General features: G+C 48.7%; 2 protein-coding genes across 28 annotated transcripts in view; both read left to right on the top strand.

The window, feature by feature from the left end:
• Window positions 1-4,530, top strand: part of CHD4 (chromodomain helicase DNA binding protein 4) — a 37,723-nt gene extending 33,193 nt beyond the window's left edge. For 17 of the 26 annotated variants that reach the window (XM_063786248.1, XM_054664000.2, XM_016922846.4 and 14 more), the window contains exons 38-40: window positions 1,319-1,517; window positions 3,571-3,734; window positions 3,910-4,530. In XM_063786248.1, the coding sequence (XP_063642318.1) occupies window positions 1,319-1,517; window positions 3,571-3,734; window positions 3,910-3,927 (381 nt within the window). In that variant the 3' untranslated portion in view covers window positions 3,928-4,530. The remainder of the gene's footprint in view (window positions 1-1,318; window positions 1,518-3,570; window positions 3,735-3,909) is intronic. The other 9 variants (XM_016922845.4, XM_063786247.1, XM_054663995.2 and 6 more) reach the window with 1 other exon arrangement.
• A 1,751-nt stretch (window positions 4,531-6,281) lies between these two features.
• On the top strand, window positions 6,282-17,749 carry NOP2 (NOP2 nucleolar protein). Of its 2 annotated transcripts, none has more exons than XM_054664005.2 (16): window positions 6,282-6,405; window positions 6,676-6,782; window positions 7,777-7,822; window positions 7,981-8,069; window positions 8,273-8,496; window positions 10,667-10,722; window positions 10,842-11,001; window positions 11,101-11,298; window positions 11,443-11,532; window positions 12,643-12,730; window positions 12,810-12,950; window positions 13,544-13,683; window positions 13,827-13,916; window positions 14,045-14,167; window positions 14,288-14,516; window positions 16,978-17,749. In XM_054664005.2, the coding sequence occupies exons 2-16, from the start codon at window positions 6,680-6,682 to the stop codon at window positions 17,625-17,627; spliced, it is 2,427 nt and encodes an 808-aa protein (XP_054519980.1). In that variant the 5' UTR covers window positions 6,282-6,405; window positions 6,676-6,679; the 3' UTR covers window positions 17,628-17,749. The 2 variants fall into 2 exon arrangements, with proteins under 2 accessions (XP_054519980.1, XP_054519979.1); XM_054664004.2 differs by having other exon boundaries at window positions 8,261-8,496.
• The last annotated feature ends 56 nt before the right edge of the window (window positions 17,750-17,805 follow it).

The following is a 17,805-nucleotide window of genomic DNA, read 5'->3' as shown; positions in this document are numbered from 1 at the left end:
GAAGTGCTGGCTGACACTAGGAGAGGAGAAGGGTATGAGAAATCTTCTCATGTTGAGTCATATGTTTTATGAATATATTTTTTAAGTAATTAAAATCTTTTCATAAATTAAGAACCAACATTCTGCCTCTTGGGATATATTTCAAAGACTCTTTAATACAGCTCCATCATATGACATGTGCATGAGTGTTTTTGCAGTATGATTTTTGGTGGTGGGGGCCTAGAGGCAACATAAATGTTCAGCATTAGGAGAATGCATAGGTGAAACATGTATTCATATCATGGGGCATTAAACAACAGAAGCAACAAAATTCATGTGCATACAACATAAGAGTACCTTTTAAAAGGTATGTAGTGGGAGAAGAAAAAGCATTTTATAGATACAGAAAACATCATTCTGTAACTTAGAAACATACATATGAAACAAACAGTTTTTAAAAACCTAACAAAAAGCCACAGTATTACTATATTAGAAAAGTTGCTTTTCAGAGGAATGGGAGTGAGATGGCGATAAGAGGAAATAAAAAACAAAAATATTTTTAAATAGCAAAGTAACCCCTTTTTTTTTGAGACAGTTTCCCTCTGTCACTCAGGCTGGAGTGTAGTGGCGCGATCCTGGCTCACTGCAACCTTTGCCTCCCGGGTTCAAGCATTCTTCTGCCTCAACCTCTTGAGTAGCTGCAGTTACAGGTGCGCACTACCATACCTGGCTAATTTTTGTGTTTTTAGTAGAGACGGGGTTTCGTCATGTTGGCCAGGCTGGTCTTGAACTCCTGACCTCAAGTAATCTGCCCGCCTCAGCCTCCCAAAGTGCTGGGATTACAGGTGTGAGCCACCGTGCCCAGCCAAAACGTGTTTTTGAAGAGTAGTTGATAAAGAGTAGATGATAAAAAGGAAGATGCTTAACTGTGTAACTAAATGAAAACATAATATGGGTATGTATATAGTATGATCTCAGTTATGTAAAAAACTATGCACAAAAAAACCTAAAAAGAAAAATATCAGGATGTATTTCTAGAAGGTGGGATTATCTGTTGTTAAAAATTTTTGATATTCTATTTTCTAAATTGAGTTTTTATCGCTTTTGTATAAGAGAACCTAAAGGGTAAAGAGTTTTAAAAAGGAGGACATTGAAAAAGGGAAAGAAAAAAGTTACAAGGCAAAGTTAAACTACTTGGGTGTGGGAATGAGCTGTCCATGAAGTTCTTCATAGGTTCTTATTACCATCTGAAACAATGAGAGGTGAGCTGAGAGGCCAGTCAGAAGTGAGCAAAGTGAGTTATCAGTCGAACTCCCGTTTCCTCTTATCCCTTGTCCAGCTCTTAGAACAAGCTCTGGTGATTGAGGAACAGCTGCGCCGGGCTGCTTACTTGAACATGTCAGAAGACCCTTCTCACCCTTCCATGGCCCTCAACACCCGCTTTGCTGAGGTGGAGTGTTTGGCGGAAAGTCATCAGCACCTGTCCAAGGAGTCAATGGCAGGAAACAAGCCAGCCAATGCAGTCCTGCACAAAGGTAGCCAGTGGCTCCCCTGCCTCCTGCCGATTCGGCCTCCCTGATCTGACTGCATCCTAATGTACATATATTTGTTTTCAAACTTTCAGAGCTCCTTTGTCTGGGAGTTTAGGAGGTGCTAGGGATCTTTGCCATCCTTGGGAAGTTAGTATCTTAGAGGCAATCAAGGACAGTAGTTCTTTGCCTTTTTTTTTTTTTTTTTAAAGAGATGGACTCCAGGCCGGGCGCGGTGGCTCACGCCTCTAATCCCAGCACTTTGGGAGGCCAAGGCAGGTGGATCACGAGGTCAGGAGTTTGAGACCAGCCTGGCCAACATGGTGAAACCCCGTCTCTACTAAAAATACAAAAATTAGCTGGGCATGTGGCGCAACGCACGCTTATAATCCTAGCTACTCAGGAGGCTGAGGCAGGAGAATCGCTTGAACCCGGGAGGCGGAGTTTGCAGTGAGCCAAGATCGTGCCATTGCACAGGCTATCAGCCTGGGCAACATAGTGAGACTCCAGAAAAAAAAAAGAGATGGGCTCTCACCATTTTGCCCAGGTGGGTCTTGAACTCCTGGACTCAAGTGATCCTCCGGCCTCAGCCTCCTGAGTAGCTGGGACTACAAATATGTGCCACTGTACCTGGCCACCTCTTTTTTTTTTTTTTTTTTCTGAGATAGAGTCTAGCTCTGTTGCCCAGGCTGGAGTGCAGTGGTGTGATCTTGGCCCACCGCAACCTCTGCCTCCTGGGTTCAAGCAATTCTCCTGCCTCAGCCTCCCGAGTAGCTGGGACTACAGGCATGCGCCACCACTTGTGGCTAATTTTTGTATTTTTAGTAGAGATGGAGTTTCACCATGTTGGCAAGGCTGGTCTCAAACTGACTTCAAGTGATCCACCCGCCTCCGCCTCCCAAAGTGCTGGGATTATAGGTGTGAGCCACTGTGCTCCGCCCTGGCCACCTTTTTTTTTTGGAGGTGGAATTTTGCTCTTGTTGCCCAGGCTGGGGTGCAATGGCGTGATCTCGGCTCACTGCAACCTCCGCCTCCTGTGTTCAAGTGATTCTCCTGCCTCAGCCTCCTGAGTAGCTGGGACTACAGGCATGCCCGGCTAATTTTGTTTTTTTTTTGTTTGTTTTTTGAGATGGAGTTTTGCTCTTGTTGCCCAGGCTGGAGAGCAATGGCGCGATCTCAGTTCACCACAACCTCCGCCTCCCGGGTTCAAGCGATTCTCCTGCCTCAGCTTCCCAAGTTGCTGGGATTACAGGCGCCTGCCACCATGCCCAGCTAATTTTTTGTATTTTTAGTAGAGATGGGGTTTCACCATGTTGGCCAGGCTGGTCTTGAACTCCTGATCTCAGGTGATCCACCCGCCTCTGCCTCCCAAAGTGCTGGGATTATAGGCATGAGCCACCGCGCCCCAGCTAATTTTGTATTTTTAGTAGAGATGGGGTTTCTCCATGTTGGTTAGCCTAGTCTTGTACTCCCGACCTCAGGTGACCCGCCTGCCTTGGCCTCCCAAAGTGCTGGGATTACAGGTGTGAGCCACTGCACCCGGCCACCTCTTTTAACTTTAAACATATTCAGGTTCTTGAGATGGAAAGCAAAGCAGAATAATACAGTGTCATTTGCGATACTTTAGAGGTAACTTCAGGTGATAAAAGATCCCTTCAAATTCTAGACCCCTTTCAACATTTTGTTTCTAATTAAAGTAAAAGGTTATGAGGAGGCGGAGGGTGAAATAAGGAAAAGAATGCTGTTATAATGGAGGTGGGAGACAGATTCTGAAGGTAGAGAAGTAAGAGAAAAAACGAATAAGCTTCTCAAGAAGAGGAAATACAGTAATAGTAAGGGATAGTGAAGGTTTAGGTGACTTTAAAAAGCACAAAATCATGGACAGTTGGAACTGGAATATGAGGAGTAGGAATTTGAACATGGTGGAGGTCAGGTCAGATGACAGAAGACAATACATCACAGTTACTTGGTCACTGAGAAGTGATGGGGGGCTGGTCCACTAGGGTAGAGGGAGCTCAGTCTTGGCCACCACAGCTCACCACCTCTTTTTCTCCCTATGCAGTTCTGAAACAGCTGGAAGAACTGCTGAGTGACATGAAAGCTGATGTGACTCGACTCCCAGCTACCATTGCCCGAATTCCCCCAGTTGCTGTGAGGTTACAGATGTCAGAGCGTAACATTCTCAGCCGCCTGGCAAACCGGGCACCCGAACCTACCCCACAGCAGGTAGGACCATTTTCTTCTTGACACCACCTCTTCCTGCAGAACCATTCTGGAGCTTGTAACTTTGCTTTATGTCCCTAGCTTTACATACTGGGTGGGTGGCCTATCAGTGAATTCCCTTGAGATTGGGTGGATTCCTATCATCTGGAATTCTGACTCCTTGGGTCTCCTTCTCTAGGTAGCCCAGCAGCAGTGAAGATGCAGACTGATACCACCTCCACCGCTGAGCAGTGACCTTCCTCACTTTCTCTTGTCCCAGCTTCTCCCCTGGGGGCCTGAGAGACCCTCACCTTCCTTCTGCTCATCTTCCATGTTGTAAAGGAACAGCCCCAGTGCACTGGGGGAGGGGAGGGAGTGAGGGGCAGTGGTGCCCTTCCTGCAGGAGAGACATGCAGCAGTAGCGCCGGCGCCATCTGCAGGAGCTGGCGGGCTGGCCTTCTGGACCCTGGCTTCTCCGCTTCTCCCCACTGTAACGCCTGTTACACACAAACTGTTGTGGGTTCCTGCCAGGCTTGAAGAAAATGATCTGAATTTTTTCCTCCTTTTGGTTTTATTTTGTTGGTTTATTTTGTGTTTTCTTTTCTCCTTTTTGGGGGGTATTCAGAGTGGGCTGGGCCCCTGGGCGAGACACAGCTACCTCTGTTGGCATCTTTTTAATACCAGGAACCCAGCGGCTCTAGCCACTGAGCGGCTAAATGAAATAAAGTGGAAAAAAAAAAAAAAGGAAAAAACCAAAAGCATAAAAAACCACAGCAAATTTCTTGATGAAAATTGAAAATAAAAGTTTCCTTGTATTTTAGTGCTCTGGTTCAGTGTGGGTGTAGGTGCAGGTGGATGAGTGTGTGCGGCAGGAGCCTGGCACCTGTATAGTTGAAAATTAAGGGCTACGTGGTGTCCTGATACCCCACTGAGTAACTGGGTTCTGTGTGTGGGTGCAGTATGTGCCTTGCCAACGTTGACTTCCACCTGTGGAAAATGAGAGGCTGCAAAACTGCGGGCACCGCTGCTTAATGGCTCTGTGACCTTGAGCAAGTTGTTTAACTTGGGTGGGATGCAGATATCTCATGTATACCTCATACGGTTGTCAAGTTAAACCAGTGAAGTACATGGAACGGTTTTAACACCTAACCACTATCTTAATATTAGTTTCTAGGAAGGCTGAGGGGGGTTTTCTTGCTAAGTTGTGCAAAATTGGGATGCAATTTGTGGAAGAACACAGCCTCAATCCCACACCCCCGGAGGCCCGACCTAACGTCCTCCAACCTTGAAACCCTTGTAGTTCACCCCTCCTCATGTCCCAGACCAGGTCAGCCTTGCAACCCGTTGTTTCCCAACTAATTGTAGACCCACCTGAAAGCGAGTTCCGGCGAAGAGGCCCCCTGCGAACGAGGTGCAGTGCAGCACCTTAATTGAGGGGCTGAGCAGGGGTCAGCATCAAGGAAGGTGCTGGGAGGGCGGGGCACGGTGGCTCACAGCCTGTAATCTCAGCACAAAGGTGGGGGCAGGAGGATCGCTTAAGCCCAGGAGTTCTAGACCAGCCCTGGCAACATAGTGAGACACCACCCCCTACAACCCGTCTCTATAAAAAGATTTTTTAAAAAGGGGCAGAGAGGAGGAGGTAAGTGGCATGGAATTCCACGGTTTTTTTTGTTTGTTTTGAGATGGAGTCTCGCTTTGTTGCCAGGCTGGAGTACAGTGGCGCGATCTCAGCTCACTGCAACCTCCCCCTCCCGGGTTCAAGCGATTCTCTTGCCTCAGCCTCCCGAGTAGCTGGGACTACACGCGTGCGCCAGCCACCATGCCCAACTAATTTTTGTATTTTTAATAGAAACAAGGTTGGCCAAGATGGTCTCGGATTTCTTGACCTCGTGATCCGCCCGCCTCGACCTCCCAAAGTGCTGGGATTACAGGCGTGAGCCACCGAGCCCGGCTGTTTTTTTTTTTTTTTTTTTTTTTTGAGGTGGAGTTTCGCTCTTGCTGAGGCTGAAGTGGCACGATCTCGGCTCACTGCAACCTCCGCCTCCCGGGCTCAAGCAATTCTGCCTCAGCCTCTCGAGTAGCTGGGATTATAGGCGCCCGCCACCACGCCCGGCTAATTTTGTATTTTTAGTAGAAGCAGGGTTTCACCATATTGGCCAGGCTGGTCTCGAACTCCTGACCTCAGGTGATCCACCCACCTCAGCCTCCCAAAGTGCTGGGATTACAGGCGTGAGCCACTGCGCCCAGCCTGGAATTCCGTGATCTTGACGCTGGACTAGGGCAGTGGATGCGAGGGAGAGGGCTCCAATGTCGGGCCCTGGTTCGAGGAGAAGGTGGCGGCTTTCACCCAACAGAAACCGGCCGTGAGGCTAAAAGCCAACTCCATGAGGGAAGGTCGGTCAAGCTCAATGGTTTCGTCACATCGCTCCCTCCACCCGCCGCGGGTGTAAGCTGCGCGTCTCCTTCGAATTGCCCCCTACTCGCCGCCGCCGGCTCCGCTGGCGTTCCCAGGGCGAGCGTAAGTTCCGGGTGCGGCGGCCGACTAGGCGCAACAGGAAGAGGCGGGGCCGCGAGGCTAGCGCTACCCGTGCGCCTGCGTGGAACGATTCTGTGGCGAGTGCCGGCCGAAAGCTAGGTCCGGATTGCACGTGGAGGGCCGCCCGAAGGGCACTCTCGGACATTAACCCGCATTCTGGTGGGTCTAGAGGAAATTGGGGGACGAAGAGTGGCAGCACTGACCTGGTCTGGGACGTGGGGAGAAGGGTGCGCTACCTGGGTTTCAGGTGGGAGGGCGTTCGGTCGGGCCTCCAGGGGGATAGCGGGGGTGCTTGAGTCGCGGGTGCTGAGTGAGTTGCGGGTGCTGAGTTGAGGCTGTGCCCTTTCCCACTGTAATACGCCAAGCGTGCGTTCTGCCGTTCCCTCCGACACGCGCGACGCCACCTTCTCCCATTTCTGCCTGCCACAGTACCATGGGGCGCAAGTTGGACCCTACGAAGGAGAAGCGGGGGCCAGGCCGAAAGGCCCGGAAGCAGAAGGGTGCCGAGACAGAACTCGTCAGATTCTTGCCTGCAGGTAAGGATTAGTTGTGGCCTCCTGATCCCTCAGCTTTTGCAGTATTCTGTATTATAACCTCTTCTCTTTTTTAGTTTCTGTTCATTTTCTATTTAAGTGGAATCTTCTCTGTATGAGTTACTAGGAGGTATGAATGAAACAGCCGTTTAGATTGTAGGGAACTGTTTAGGTCGTAGAGATGTGAAGACACGGACACAACTATTATTCATGCAAGGGAAAAGTGTGATTTAAAACAATTGTGAGTTCAGAGGAAGGGGGATCCCATGCAGAACTGTAAAAGTTTTTGTTAAGCTGGGTTTTGAAAAATGGGTAACATTGTAGCAAGAGGAAGTAGTGAAGGGGAGGGGTCAGTCACTGATTTGCCTTTTGGAAGGGGTGGAAATGGAAAAGCACGGATCTGGCTGCTTCATGCCGAGTAATAGTATACTGTGTGGAAGACTGGTGGGAGGTAACACTGGACCGGGAGTTTGTGTTGGGCATTGGATAAAGGATGCAGTTTATTGAGATAGTAGGAAGTCCTGGGCACTGTATTAAACTTGTTGGTCATGTTATATCGCTTAATCATCTTAGAGTCCTGTGAGAGAGGCACTATTAAGGAAACACTTTGGGAGGCCGAGGCAGGTGGATCACCTGAGGTCCAGTGTTCGAGACCAGCCTGGCCAACATGGTGAAACCCTGTCTCTACTAAAAATACAACAATTAGCTGGGTGTGGTGGTGGGAGGCTGAGGCAATAGAATCGCTTGAATCTGGGAGAAGGAGGTTGCAGTGAGTTGAGATCACACCATTGCACTCCAGCCTGGAAGACAAGAGTGAAACTCCATTTCAAAAAAAAAAAAAGAAACTCGTATACAGTTATTAAATAATAACAGGGCTGAGATTTAAATGGACTCCTTTTAATTAGTGTACTAATTCTCTTACCATGTTTATTTCCGTTCCCATTTATTTTTAATGTCCCCTGTAACTTGTTCTGCCTCGTTTTTCTTTTTTAAACAGTAAGTGATGAAAATTCCAAGAGGCTGTCTAGTCGTGCTCGAAAGAGGTAAGTGTGGGTGTCAAAACTTAAGTAGGTTAAATTGGTACGCTCATCTTTGACCACAGAGTTAATTCTAGACTTTCACATTTCCCTATGGTGGAAATGGCAGAGCCTGGAAGTATCTTCCCATTTCTTCACTCCTTGAATCTCTTGTGTCTTTTCAGGGCAGCCAAGAGGAGATTGGGCTCTGCTGAAGCCCCTAAGACAAATAAGTCTCCTGAGGCCAAACCATTGCCTGGAAAGCTACCAAAAGGTCAGTGAAACTAAGAGCTGGATGCTACATGAGGAGTCCTTTGGGTCCTGGGTAGGGAAGGACTCGCTAAACATTTCCGGAGTGAAAGGAACAGCCAAAGGACATTCTGAGGGGTAGAAAGTACAGGCTCCCAGGGTGTGGGGCCAGGGAATGTGTGGCTGCCATTAGTCCAGGACTCTTCAAACCCTTAGGGATCTCTGCAGGAGCTGTCCAGACAGCTGGTAAGAAGGGACCCCAGTCCCTATTTAATGCTCCTCGAGGCAAGAAGCGCCCAGCACCTGGCAGTGATGAGGAAGAGGAGGAGGAAGACTCTGAAGAAGATGGTATGGTGAACCACGGGGACCTCTGGGGCTCCGAGGATGATGCTGATATGGTAGATGACTATGGAGCTGACTCCAACTCTGAGGATGAGGAGGAAGGTGAAGAGGTGAGATTCATCTCTTTGGGCATTCGTAGAAGGATCCTTGCTATTTAGTTTCTTTCCCAGATTCTTGAGACTGTTTCTTAGTGGCAAGGATAAGCCTGACTAGAGGAAAGGGGTTTTTGTGCTCCATCACTGTTTCCCTACTGCCTTATATCCTCCCAGTGCACCTACAAGTTTGAAGGAGCTGTAGGATAGAGCATTTAAAAAAATCTAGAAGGCTGTCTTGGTGTAGGTATGGGAAGGTGGACAATGGTGTGCTCCACTGATGGGCACAGAAATGCACTTTTTATAAAGCAGTTATCTCAGAACTTTGAAAAATTTGTTCCTTTTGGCTGGGTATGGTGCCTCACATCTGTAATCCCAGCACTTTGGGAGGCTGAGGCAGGAGGATTGCTTGAGCCCAGGAATTGGAGACCAGCTTGGGCAACATAGGGAGATCCCGTATCTACAAAAAATTAAAAAATTGGCCTGGCACAGTGGCTCACGCCTATAATCCTAGCACTTTGGGAGGCCAAGGTGGGCGGATCACCTGAGCTCCAGAGTTCGAGACCAGCCTGGACAATATGGCGAAACCCCATCCCTACTAAAAATATGAAAATTAGCTGGTGTGGTGGTATATGCCTGTAATCCCAGCTACTCCCAGCTACCCGGGAGGCTGAGGCAGGAAAATTGCTTGGACCTGTGAGGCGGAGGTTGCAGTGAGCCGAGATCATGCCATTGCACTCCAGCCTGGGCAACAAAGTGAGACTCTGTCTCAAAAAAAAAAAAAAAAAAAAAAAAGTTAAGTTAAAAAATGGTTTAAAAATTAGCTGGGTGTGGTGGCGTACGCCTGTAGTCCCAGCTTCTCAGGATGCTGAAGCGGGAAGATGACTGGAGCTTGGGAGGTTGAGGCTGCAGTGAGCTGTGATCTTACCACTGCACTCCAGCTTGGGTGACAGAGTGAGACTGTCTCAAAAAAAAAAACAAAAAACAAAAACTTCTTCCTTTTGACATAGTAATTCCCTATTAAGGAAGATGATCCAAAATGTCAGCAAATAGTTCTTTACTGAGGTGCAGGAAGTTATTATACAATTAGTGTGTGGATGTATTATTAGAATCGTATAGAATAAAAAGAGAAGGTCCCCATGTGCACCCCTTTCCTACATCCCCTTGTATCTACAGGGTCATTATTAGGTTTGCAGGCACCATGTGGATCATAATGCCAAAAACTCTGGAAACTTCCAAAATACACAATATGCTTAAGTAAGTTACGGTTCATGCATATGATGCAGTTACACTGGTCATTATGTCTATGAAAATGCCTGTGATGTAACTGAAGTCTAAAAAGCAAGAAACAAACTTGAAAATGGATTATGTGAAAAATACAGAGTAAGTGAAAAAAAAAAAAAGACAAAATGGGCCAGGCACGGTGGCTCACACCTGTAATCCCAGCACTTTGGGAGGCCGAGGTGGGCGGATCACCTGAGGTCAGGAGTTCAAAACCAGCTTGGCCATCATGGTGAAACCCCATCTCTGCTAAAAATACAAAAAATTAGCTGGGCATGGTGGTGCGCGCCTATAATCCCAGCTACTTGGGAGGCTGAGGCAGGAGAATCATTTGAACCTGGGAGACGGAGGTTGCAGTGAGCCAAGACGCGCCATTGCACTCCAGCCTGGGGGACAAGAGCGAGACTTCTCTCAAAAAAAATATGGCAGAATGGTAGTCAAGGGCAATTTTTGTCCTTCTTTATACATCCAGGTATTTTTCAAGTTTTTTTTTTTTTCTTAATGGAAAAGTGAAAAACATAATAGTAGAAAGAAAAATGTAATGAACCCTTTAATTTATTACTTAGGTTTTTTTTTTTGAGATGAAGTCTTTCTCTGTTGCCCAGGCTGGAGTGCAGTGGCTCAATCTTGGCTCACTGCAACCTCCACCTCCCGGGTTCAAGCAATTCTCCTGCCTCAGCTTCCCAAGTAGCTGGGATTTACAGGCATGTGCCACCATGCCCTCATTACTTAGTTTCAACAGTGAGCAATGCTGCGCCCATCTTATTTTCATTTCTTTGCTCCTCTATTTCCTTCTGAGAGCAAGTGTTGGATTTTTATTTAGCGAAAAAATAAGATACAGAGATAGAACTGCTACAAGGGCTGATGGAAGAGCAGGCCTGTATTAATAGCCCTTGTCTCTCTTCAGTTGCTGCCCATTGAAAGAGCTGCTCGGAAGCAGAAGGCCCGGGAAGCTGCTGCTGGGTGAGTTTTGGAAGCTATTGGGATGGAGCATAGGAAGCCACTGGGGTGGGGAAGCTGTGAGGAAGGAGGAGGTATCTATTTTGGTCTGTGAATCACTCTGTTCCTGGACCTGTTTCTAGGATCCAGTGGAGTGAAGAGGAGACGGAGGATGAGGAGGAAGAGAAAGAAGTGACCCCTGAGTCAGGCCCCCCAAAGGTGGAAGAGGCAGATGGGGGCCTGCAGATCAATGTGGATGAGGAACCATTTGTGCTGCCCCCTGCTGGGGAGATGGAGCAGGATATCCTTGCAGGGCAGAGTGAAGAGTTAGGAGGAAGGTGCTTGGGAGAGGGATTTCCAGGCCTTAGGACATCATGACACAGTTCCTTAACAGGCCCACATGCCCAGGCTCCAGACCTGCAACGAGTTCACAAGCGGATCCAGGATATTGTGGGAATTCTGCGTGATTTTGGGGCTCAGCGGGAGGAAGGGCGGTCTCGTTCTGAATACCTGAACCGGCTCAAGAAGGATCTGGCCATTTACTACTCCTATGGAGACTTCCTGCTTGGCAAGCTCATGGACCTCTTCCCTCTGTCTGAGGTACTGGATTGCCAGAATGCCTCTTTTGCTTTTCTTTTCACGCCTCCTTACGCTGTGTAAGGAAGATGTTCGGCCCCCTTGCTCCCCTCTTCTGACTGAGCTCCTTAGCCAGCCTCACTTATTCCCTGCTGTCTTGCCCCGCAGCTGGTGGAGTTCTTAGAAGCTAATGAGGTGCCTCGGCCCGTCACCCTCCGGACCAATACCTTGAAAACCCGACGCCGAGACCTTGCACAGGTGAGGGGTGGCCTTTGAGGCTCACTCATCTCAGAAGGGAAGTGACTTCTGCCAACTCCAGAGATTCCCCTGTGCTACCCTGACTGGGTGGGGCCTTAGGACCTAAGCATGATCCTGGGGGGGCAAACCCAGAGGCCTGATGTCTCTGGCAGGATAGGATCTGGGGGCCTAGGACCTCTGTGGAATGGGAAGTTCATACTCTGCTCCCTGTGACTAGGATGATGAGACTTCAGGATGAGCGTGCTGCCCCCAAGGAAATTGGAGGGAGATCATTGAGGAGCTGGGGAAATATGATTCCTGACTGCACAAAAAAGACACATACGCACAGTCAATATTTTAAACTCATTTCCAAGGGTTCAGGGGCCCCAGGTTAAAGACCCCTGTTGTAAAGTCAGTTGTTGGGTTATATGTGTCGTATATTTCCTGGTGTGAAGAAAACCTAATAATGTAATGTGGTATAACCAATATCATTAAATTTTTAGTATAGTGGAGGGGCTCAGCCTCTTAGAAAATCAGATGCCACTTCTAGGAAATAAAGTAACAGGAGGTGGCATCCTGCTCCATTGGGATGAAGTTCAGATCTTGAGTTAGGAGCCTGAGGTTAAGAAAAAAGGGCACCATAGGATGGAGTGGGAGAGAGAAACTGCTCAATGAGTCCATGATGACTGTGTTTGGAGTAAGCACTATAGGAGTTGTAGGGTATGGGCCATGTTTTTATGAAGCATGTGTTTAATGTCTTCATCTGTTTTCTGGGTAGAGTAGCCTATGAGGTTATTAAAATCTTCATCCCTACCGGGCACGGTGACTCAACGCCTGTAATCCTAGCACTTTGGGAGGCCGAGGCGGGCAGATCACCTGAGGTCAGGAGTTAGAGACCAGCCTGGCCAACATGGTGAAACCCCATCTCTATGAAAAATACAAAAATTAGCCAGGCATGGTGGTACATGCCTGTTGTCCCAGCTACTCAGGAGGCTGAGGCACGAGAGAATCGCTTGAATCTGGGAGGTGGAGGTTGCTGTGAGCCGAGATTGCGCCACCTCACTCTAGCCTGGGCAACAGAGTGAGACTCCATCTCAAAAAAAAAAAAAAAAAATCTTCATCCCTTTTCAGGCTCTAATCAATCGTGGGGTTAACCTGGATCCCCTGGGCAAGTGGTCAAAGACTGGACTAGTGGTGTATGATTCTTCTGTGCCCATTGGTAAGTCTCCCCCACCCAAGAGCCCTTCTACCTCTGTCCCTGTCCCTACCGCATGTCACAGGGTGGTCCTTCTCCACAGGTGCTACCCCCGAGTACCTGGCTGGGCACTACATGCTGCAGGGAGCCTCCAGCATGTTGCCCGTCATGGCCTTGGCACCCCAGGAACATGAGCGGATCCTGGACATGTGTTGTGCCCCTGGAGGAAAGACCAGCTACATGGGTATGAGAGGGGCAGGCAGGTGGGATTCATCGGGCTGTCTTGCTTTTGAAAGTAGATGGGGTTGCTGGGGTTGCTGACTCACTAGTGCTCATGGAACACAATGTGCAGGTAGCTAGCAGGGTGGTGAGGACCAGTTTCTGGAGTCGGCCTGGGTTCCAGTGTGCCACTTACTACCCATCTGACTATGGATTCTCTTTTGTCATCCATAAAATGGGATGGTAATTGTGCTTGGGTTGGCCCTTGTATTACGCTTGGATTGTGAGGGTTAAAATGATGCGTTTAGAAGTCCTTGGCAGTGTTCAGCACATAGTCAGCAGCCATAACTTTTATTAAGCTGCTGTCACTTAAAAGAAGTAATTTAGTATGTAGGACCACATAGGTGTTTGGTAAAAATGGGAAAACCACATCGGTAGACTTGCTGATCACCAGGGGCTAGTGCAGAGTGGATCAGCCTATACAGTAGGCAGGCTTGTTGGGAGTGAAGTTGCCTTGAGGTGATGACACTTCTCATGTGGATTCCTGGACAGGAGGGTGGGAGCAAGTGTGGAGACAGTGGAACTGGCTGATCAGCACTGTTACTGCCCTCCCTTTAGCCCAGCTGATGAAGAACACGGGTGTGATCCTTGCCAATGACGCCAATGCTGAGCGGCTCAAGAGTGTTGTGGGCAACTTGCATCGGCTGGGAGTCACCAACACCATTATCAGCCACTATGATGGGCGCCAGTTCCCCAAGGTGAGATTCGAGCTGTGTGTCTTCTGAGGCTTCTTCCGGTTGACCTTCTCCCTTCCTGACCTCAATGTTTAGACTTGACCCTAGTAAATATTGCCCTGCTGGTTGCAGAAGAGACATATGATTCATCTGTATCTTTTCTCCAGGTGGTGGGGGGCTTTGACCGAGTACTGCTGGATGCTCCCTGCAGTGGCACTGGGGTCATCTCCAAGGATCCAGCCGTGAAGACTAACAAGGTGAGGAGTCAGGTGGTGGGCCCCTGAGAGGCCTTGGCTGGGTCTCGTAGAGCTGGAAACTGAGATGGGGACACCCTCTGGGCTCCCCTCTCCTCCTGAGGCTGCCTTTGGGTCTCTTTTTGGGACAGGATGAGAAGGACATCCTGCGCTGTGCTCACCTCCAGAAGGAGTTGCTCCTGAGTGCTATTGACTCTGTCAATGCGACCTCCAAGACAGGAGGCTACCTGGTTTACTGCACCTGTTCTATCACGGTGAGACCTCTGCCATGGCAGAGCAGGGGAGGCTGGGCTGGGGGGCTCTTTGCCCCTTAGAGCTCCCTTCAGCTCCAGCTCTGCTTTTTCCTCCGTTCTTTGTCTTCCCCCCACATCCAGGTAGAAGAGAATGAGTGGGTGGTAGACTATGCTCTGAAAAAGAGGAATGTGCGACTGGTGCCCACAGGCCTAGACTTTGGCCAGGAAGGTTTTACCCGCTTTCAAGAAAGGCGCTTCCACCCCAGTCTGCGTTCTACCCGACGCTTCTACCCTCATACCCACAATATGGATGGGTTCTTCATTGCCAAGTTCAAGAAATTTTCCAATTCTATCCCTCAGTCCCAGACAGGTAAGTGATCTTTTTCTTCCCTTCGTCACCACCTTTGCTCTTTCCACCTTTCAGGAGGCTTTATGGTGTGACAAGAGGAAGGGAAAGGAAAGATTCATGCATCCCTTACTCCAGCCTTTGCATGCTTGGCTGAGAGAACCCTCTCATTCCAGCTAGAATTGCTTTTGAGTGCTGGACCCCATGTGAACAGGCTAAAGTGTTCATATGGATGGAGGCCTGTTCCTTTATTCTGCCAAGTGGCTGCAGTTGTTCAGCACTAAATGCATTCCAAATGCAGGTTGTGGTTTCTTTTCCTTCTTGGCACAGGGTGGACTTACTGGTACTGGACCTCTGCTGGTCCAGCATTCTCAGCACTGGGTTGGAACAGAGCTCCACAGAGCTTTGTCAGCAGTTCTCTGAGCCCTTCACACTCATTGCAGATTGTTTTCTCAGCCATCTTGAGGAGTCTGGCCTGGATCTCAAGGGAAGGGTGGGGTTTTCTGAAACAGCCTTGAGAGCACTGCTTACTGGGATATAACCCTGGGTTTAGTTGGAAGAGGGAGAGAAGTGCTACTTTAGAAATAGTAGAATTTGTCTGGGCGTGGTGGCTCATGCCTGTAATCCCAGCACTCACCTGAGGTCAGGAATTCGACACGGTGAAACCCTGTCTCTACTAAAAATATAAGAATTAGCTGGGTGTGGCCAGGCACGGTGGCTCACGCCTGTAATCCCAGCACTTTGGGAGGCCAAGACGGGTGGATCACGAGGTCAGGAGATCGAGACCATCCTGGCTAACACAGTGAAACCCCCATCTCTACTAAAAATATAAAAAATTAGCCGAGCTTGGTGGTGGGCGCCTGTAGTCCCAGCTACTCGGGAGGCTGAGGCAGGAGAATGGCATGAACCTGGGAGGCGGAGCTTGCAGTGAGCTGAGATTGTGCCACTGCACTCCAGCCTGGGCGACAGAGTGAGACTCCGTCTCCAAAAAAAAAAAAGAATTAGCTAGGTGTGGTGGCGCGTGCCTGTAGTCCCAACTACTCAGGAGGCTGAGGCAGGAGAATCACTTGAACCTGGGAGGTGGAGGTTGCAGTAAGCCGAGATCACGCTATTGCATTTCAGCCTGGGCAGCGAGCAAAACTCCATCTCAAAAAAAAGGAATAGTTAAAATTTGCTATAACTTAAAAAGTACATATTTTAATTATCCTGCACTTCATCACAATTCACATGGAAAGAAACTTCTCTGATTTAAAAAATAAATAGGCCAGGTGTGGTGATGGCTCATGCCTATAAATCCCAGTACTTTGGGAGGCTAAGGTGGGAAGATTGCTTAAGACCACGAGTTTGAGACCTGTCTGGGCAACAAAGGGAGACAGTAGTTCCAGCTACTCTGGAGGCTGAGGTAGGAGGATCCCTTGAGCCCCAGGAGTTTTGAGGTTGCAGTGAGCTATGATGGCACCACTGTACTCCAGCCTGGGCAACACAGTGAGACTCTACCTCAAAAAAAAAAAAAAAGATAAATAAAGCCTAGTGCTTCAAATTCATTTAGAAGACCCTGCGAGGCCGGGCGTGGTGGCTCGTGCCTGTAACCCCAGCACTTTGGGTGGCTGAGGCAGGTGGATCACCTGAGGTCAGGAGTTCAAGACCAGCTGGTCAACATGGTGAAACCCCATCTCTACTAAAAATACAAAAATTAGCCGGACATGGTGGCGCACGGTTGTGATTGTCCGGAGGCTGAGGCAGGAGAATTGCTTGAACCCAGGAGGCAGAGGTTGCAGTGAGCCGAGATCACACCACTGCACTCCAGCCTGGGTGACAGAGTGAGATTCCATCTCAAAAAACAAAAAAAAACAAAAAAAAAAACCCAAAACCCTGAGATTCACCTCTTCCTTACAGCGTCTTGTTACTTCCTGTCCTCAAGAGGGCGCAGCTTCCTGTAGAAACCTTTTGGCCCAAGGATAGGCAGTGATTTTTTTTTTTTTTTTTTGAGACGGTGTCTTGCTTTGTCGCTCAGGCTGGACTGCAGTGGTGCAATCTCAGCTCATTGCAACCTCCACCTTCCAGGTTCAAGCGATTCTTGTGCCTCAGACTCCCAAGTAGCTAGGATTACAGGTGTGTACCACCATCCCTGGCTAATTTTTGTATTTTTAGTAGAGATGGTTTCATCATGTGGGCTAGGCTGGTCTTGAACTCCTGGCCTCAAGCAATCCACTTGCCTTGGCCTCCCAAAGTGCTGGAATTACAGGTGTGAGCCACCACGCCTGGCCTATAGGCAGTGATCTTTTAATACAAGGTTCAACTAGGACTTGAGTAAAGGCCAAGTTATATTAAGTAATGGGAATTTAGGTAATCTGCTCTTAGGCACTGACCTAATTGTGTGGAGCTCCTGCCCAGGAAATGGCAATTCTCATATTTTAATATGAGAATATTAAAATATGGTGATAAGGCCCATTTTCTGACACCATCTGTTTAATTTTAACCCCAGGAAATTCTGAAACAGCCACACCTACAAATGTAGACTTGCCTCAGGTCATCCCCAAGTCTGAGAACAGCAGCCAGCCAGCCAAGAAAGCCAAGGGGGCTGCAAAGACAAAGCAGCAGCTGCAGAAACAGCAACATCCCAAGAAGGCCTCCTTCCAGAAGCTGAATGGCATCTCCAAAGGGGCAGACTCAGAATTGTCCACTGTACCTTCTGTCACAAAGACCCAAGCTTCCTCCAGCTTCCAGGATAGCAGTCAGCCAGCTGGAAAAGCCGAAGGGATCAGGGAGCCAAAGGTGACTGGGAAGCTAAAGCAACGATCACCTAAATTACAGTCCTCCAAGAAAGTTGCTTTCCTCAAGCAGAATGCCCCTCCCAAGGGCACAGACACACAAACACCGGCTGTGTTATCCCCATCCAAGACTCAGGCCACCCTGAAACCTAAGGACCATCATCAGCCCCTTGGAAGGGCCAAGGGGGTTGAGAAGCAGCAGTTGCCAGAGCAGCCTTTTGAGAAAGCTGCCTTGCAGAAACAGAATGATACCCCCAAGGGGCCTCAGCCTCCTACTGTGTCTCCCATCCGTTCCAGCCGCCTCCCACCAGCAAAGAGGAAGAAATCTCAGTCCAGGGGCAACAGCCAGCTGCTGCTATCTTAGATGGTTGAAAACTAGACGGGTGGCTCACTGCCATTGTCACCAGGTTGGAACTCTTGCCTCTGTGAGGATGCCTTCTCTACTGTGCATACCCATGAAATTTAATACACATTTTAAAACCTCTGGCCACTGAGTATTTTTGAGGGAACTGGGTACTGCCTTTGCTGCTTTAAGGGTAAAG

The sequence above is a fragment of the Pan troglodytes genome, chromosome 10 (genome assembly GCF_028858775.2).
Source record: "Pan troglodytes isolate AG18354 chromosome 10, NHGRI_mPanTro3-v2.0_pri, whole genome shotgun sequence".
NCBI lineage: Eukaryota > Metazoa > Chordata > Mammalia > Primates > Hominidae > Pan > Pan troglodytes.
Note: the sequence above shows the minus strand (reverse complement) of the source record. Positions and strands in the feature narration are given on the sequence as shown.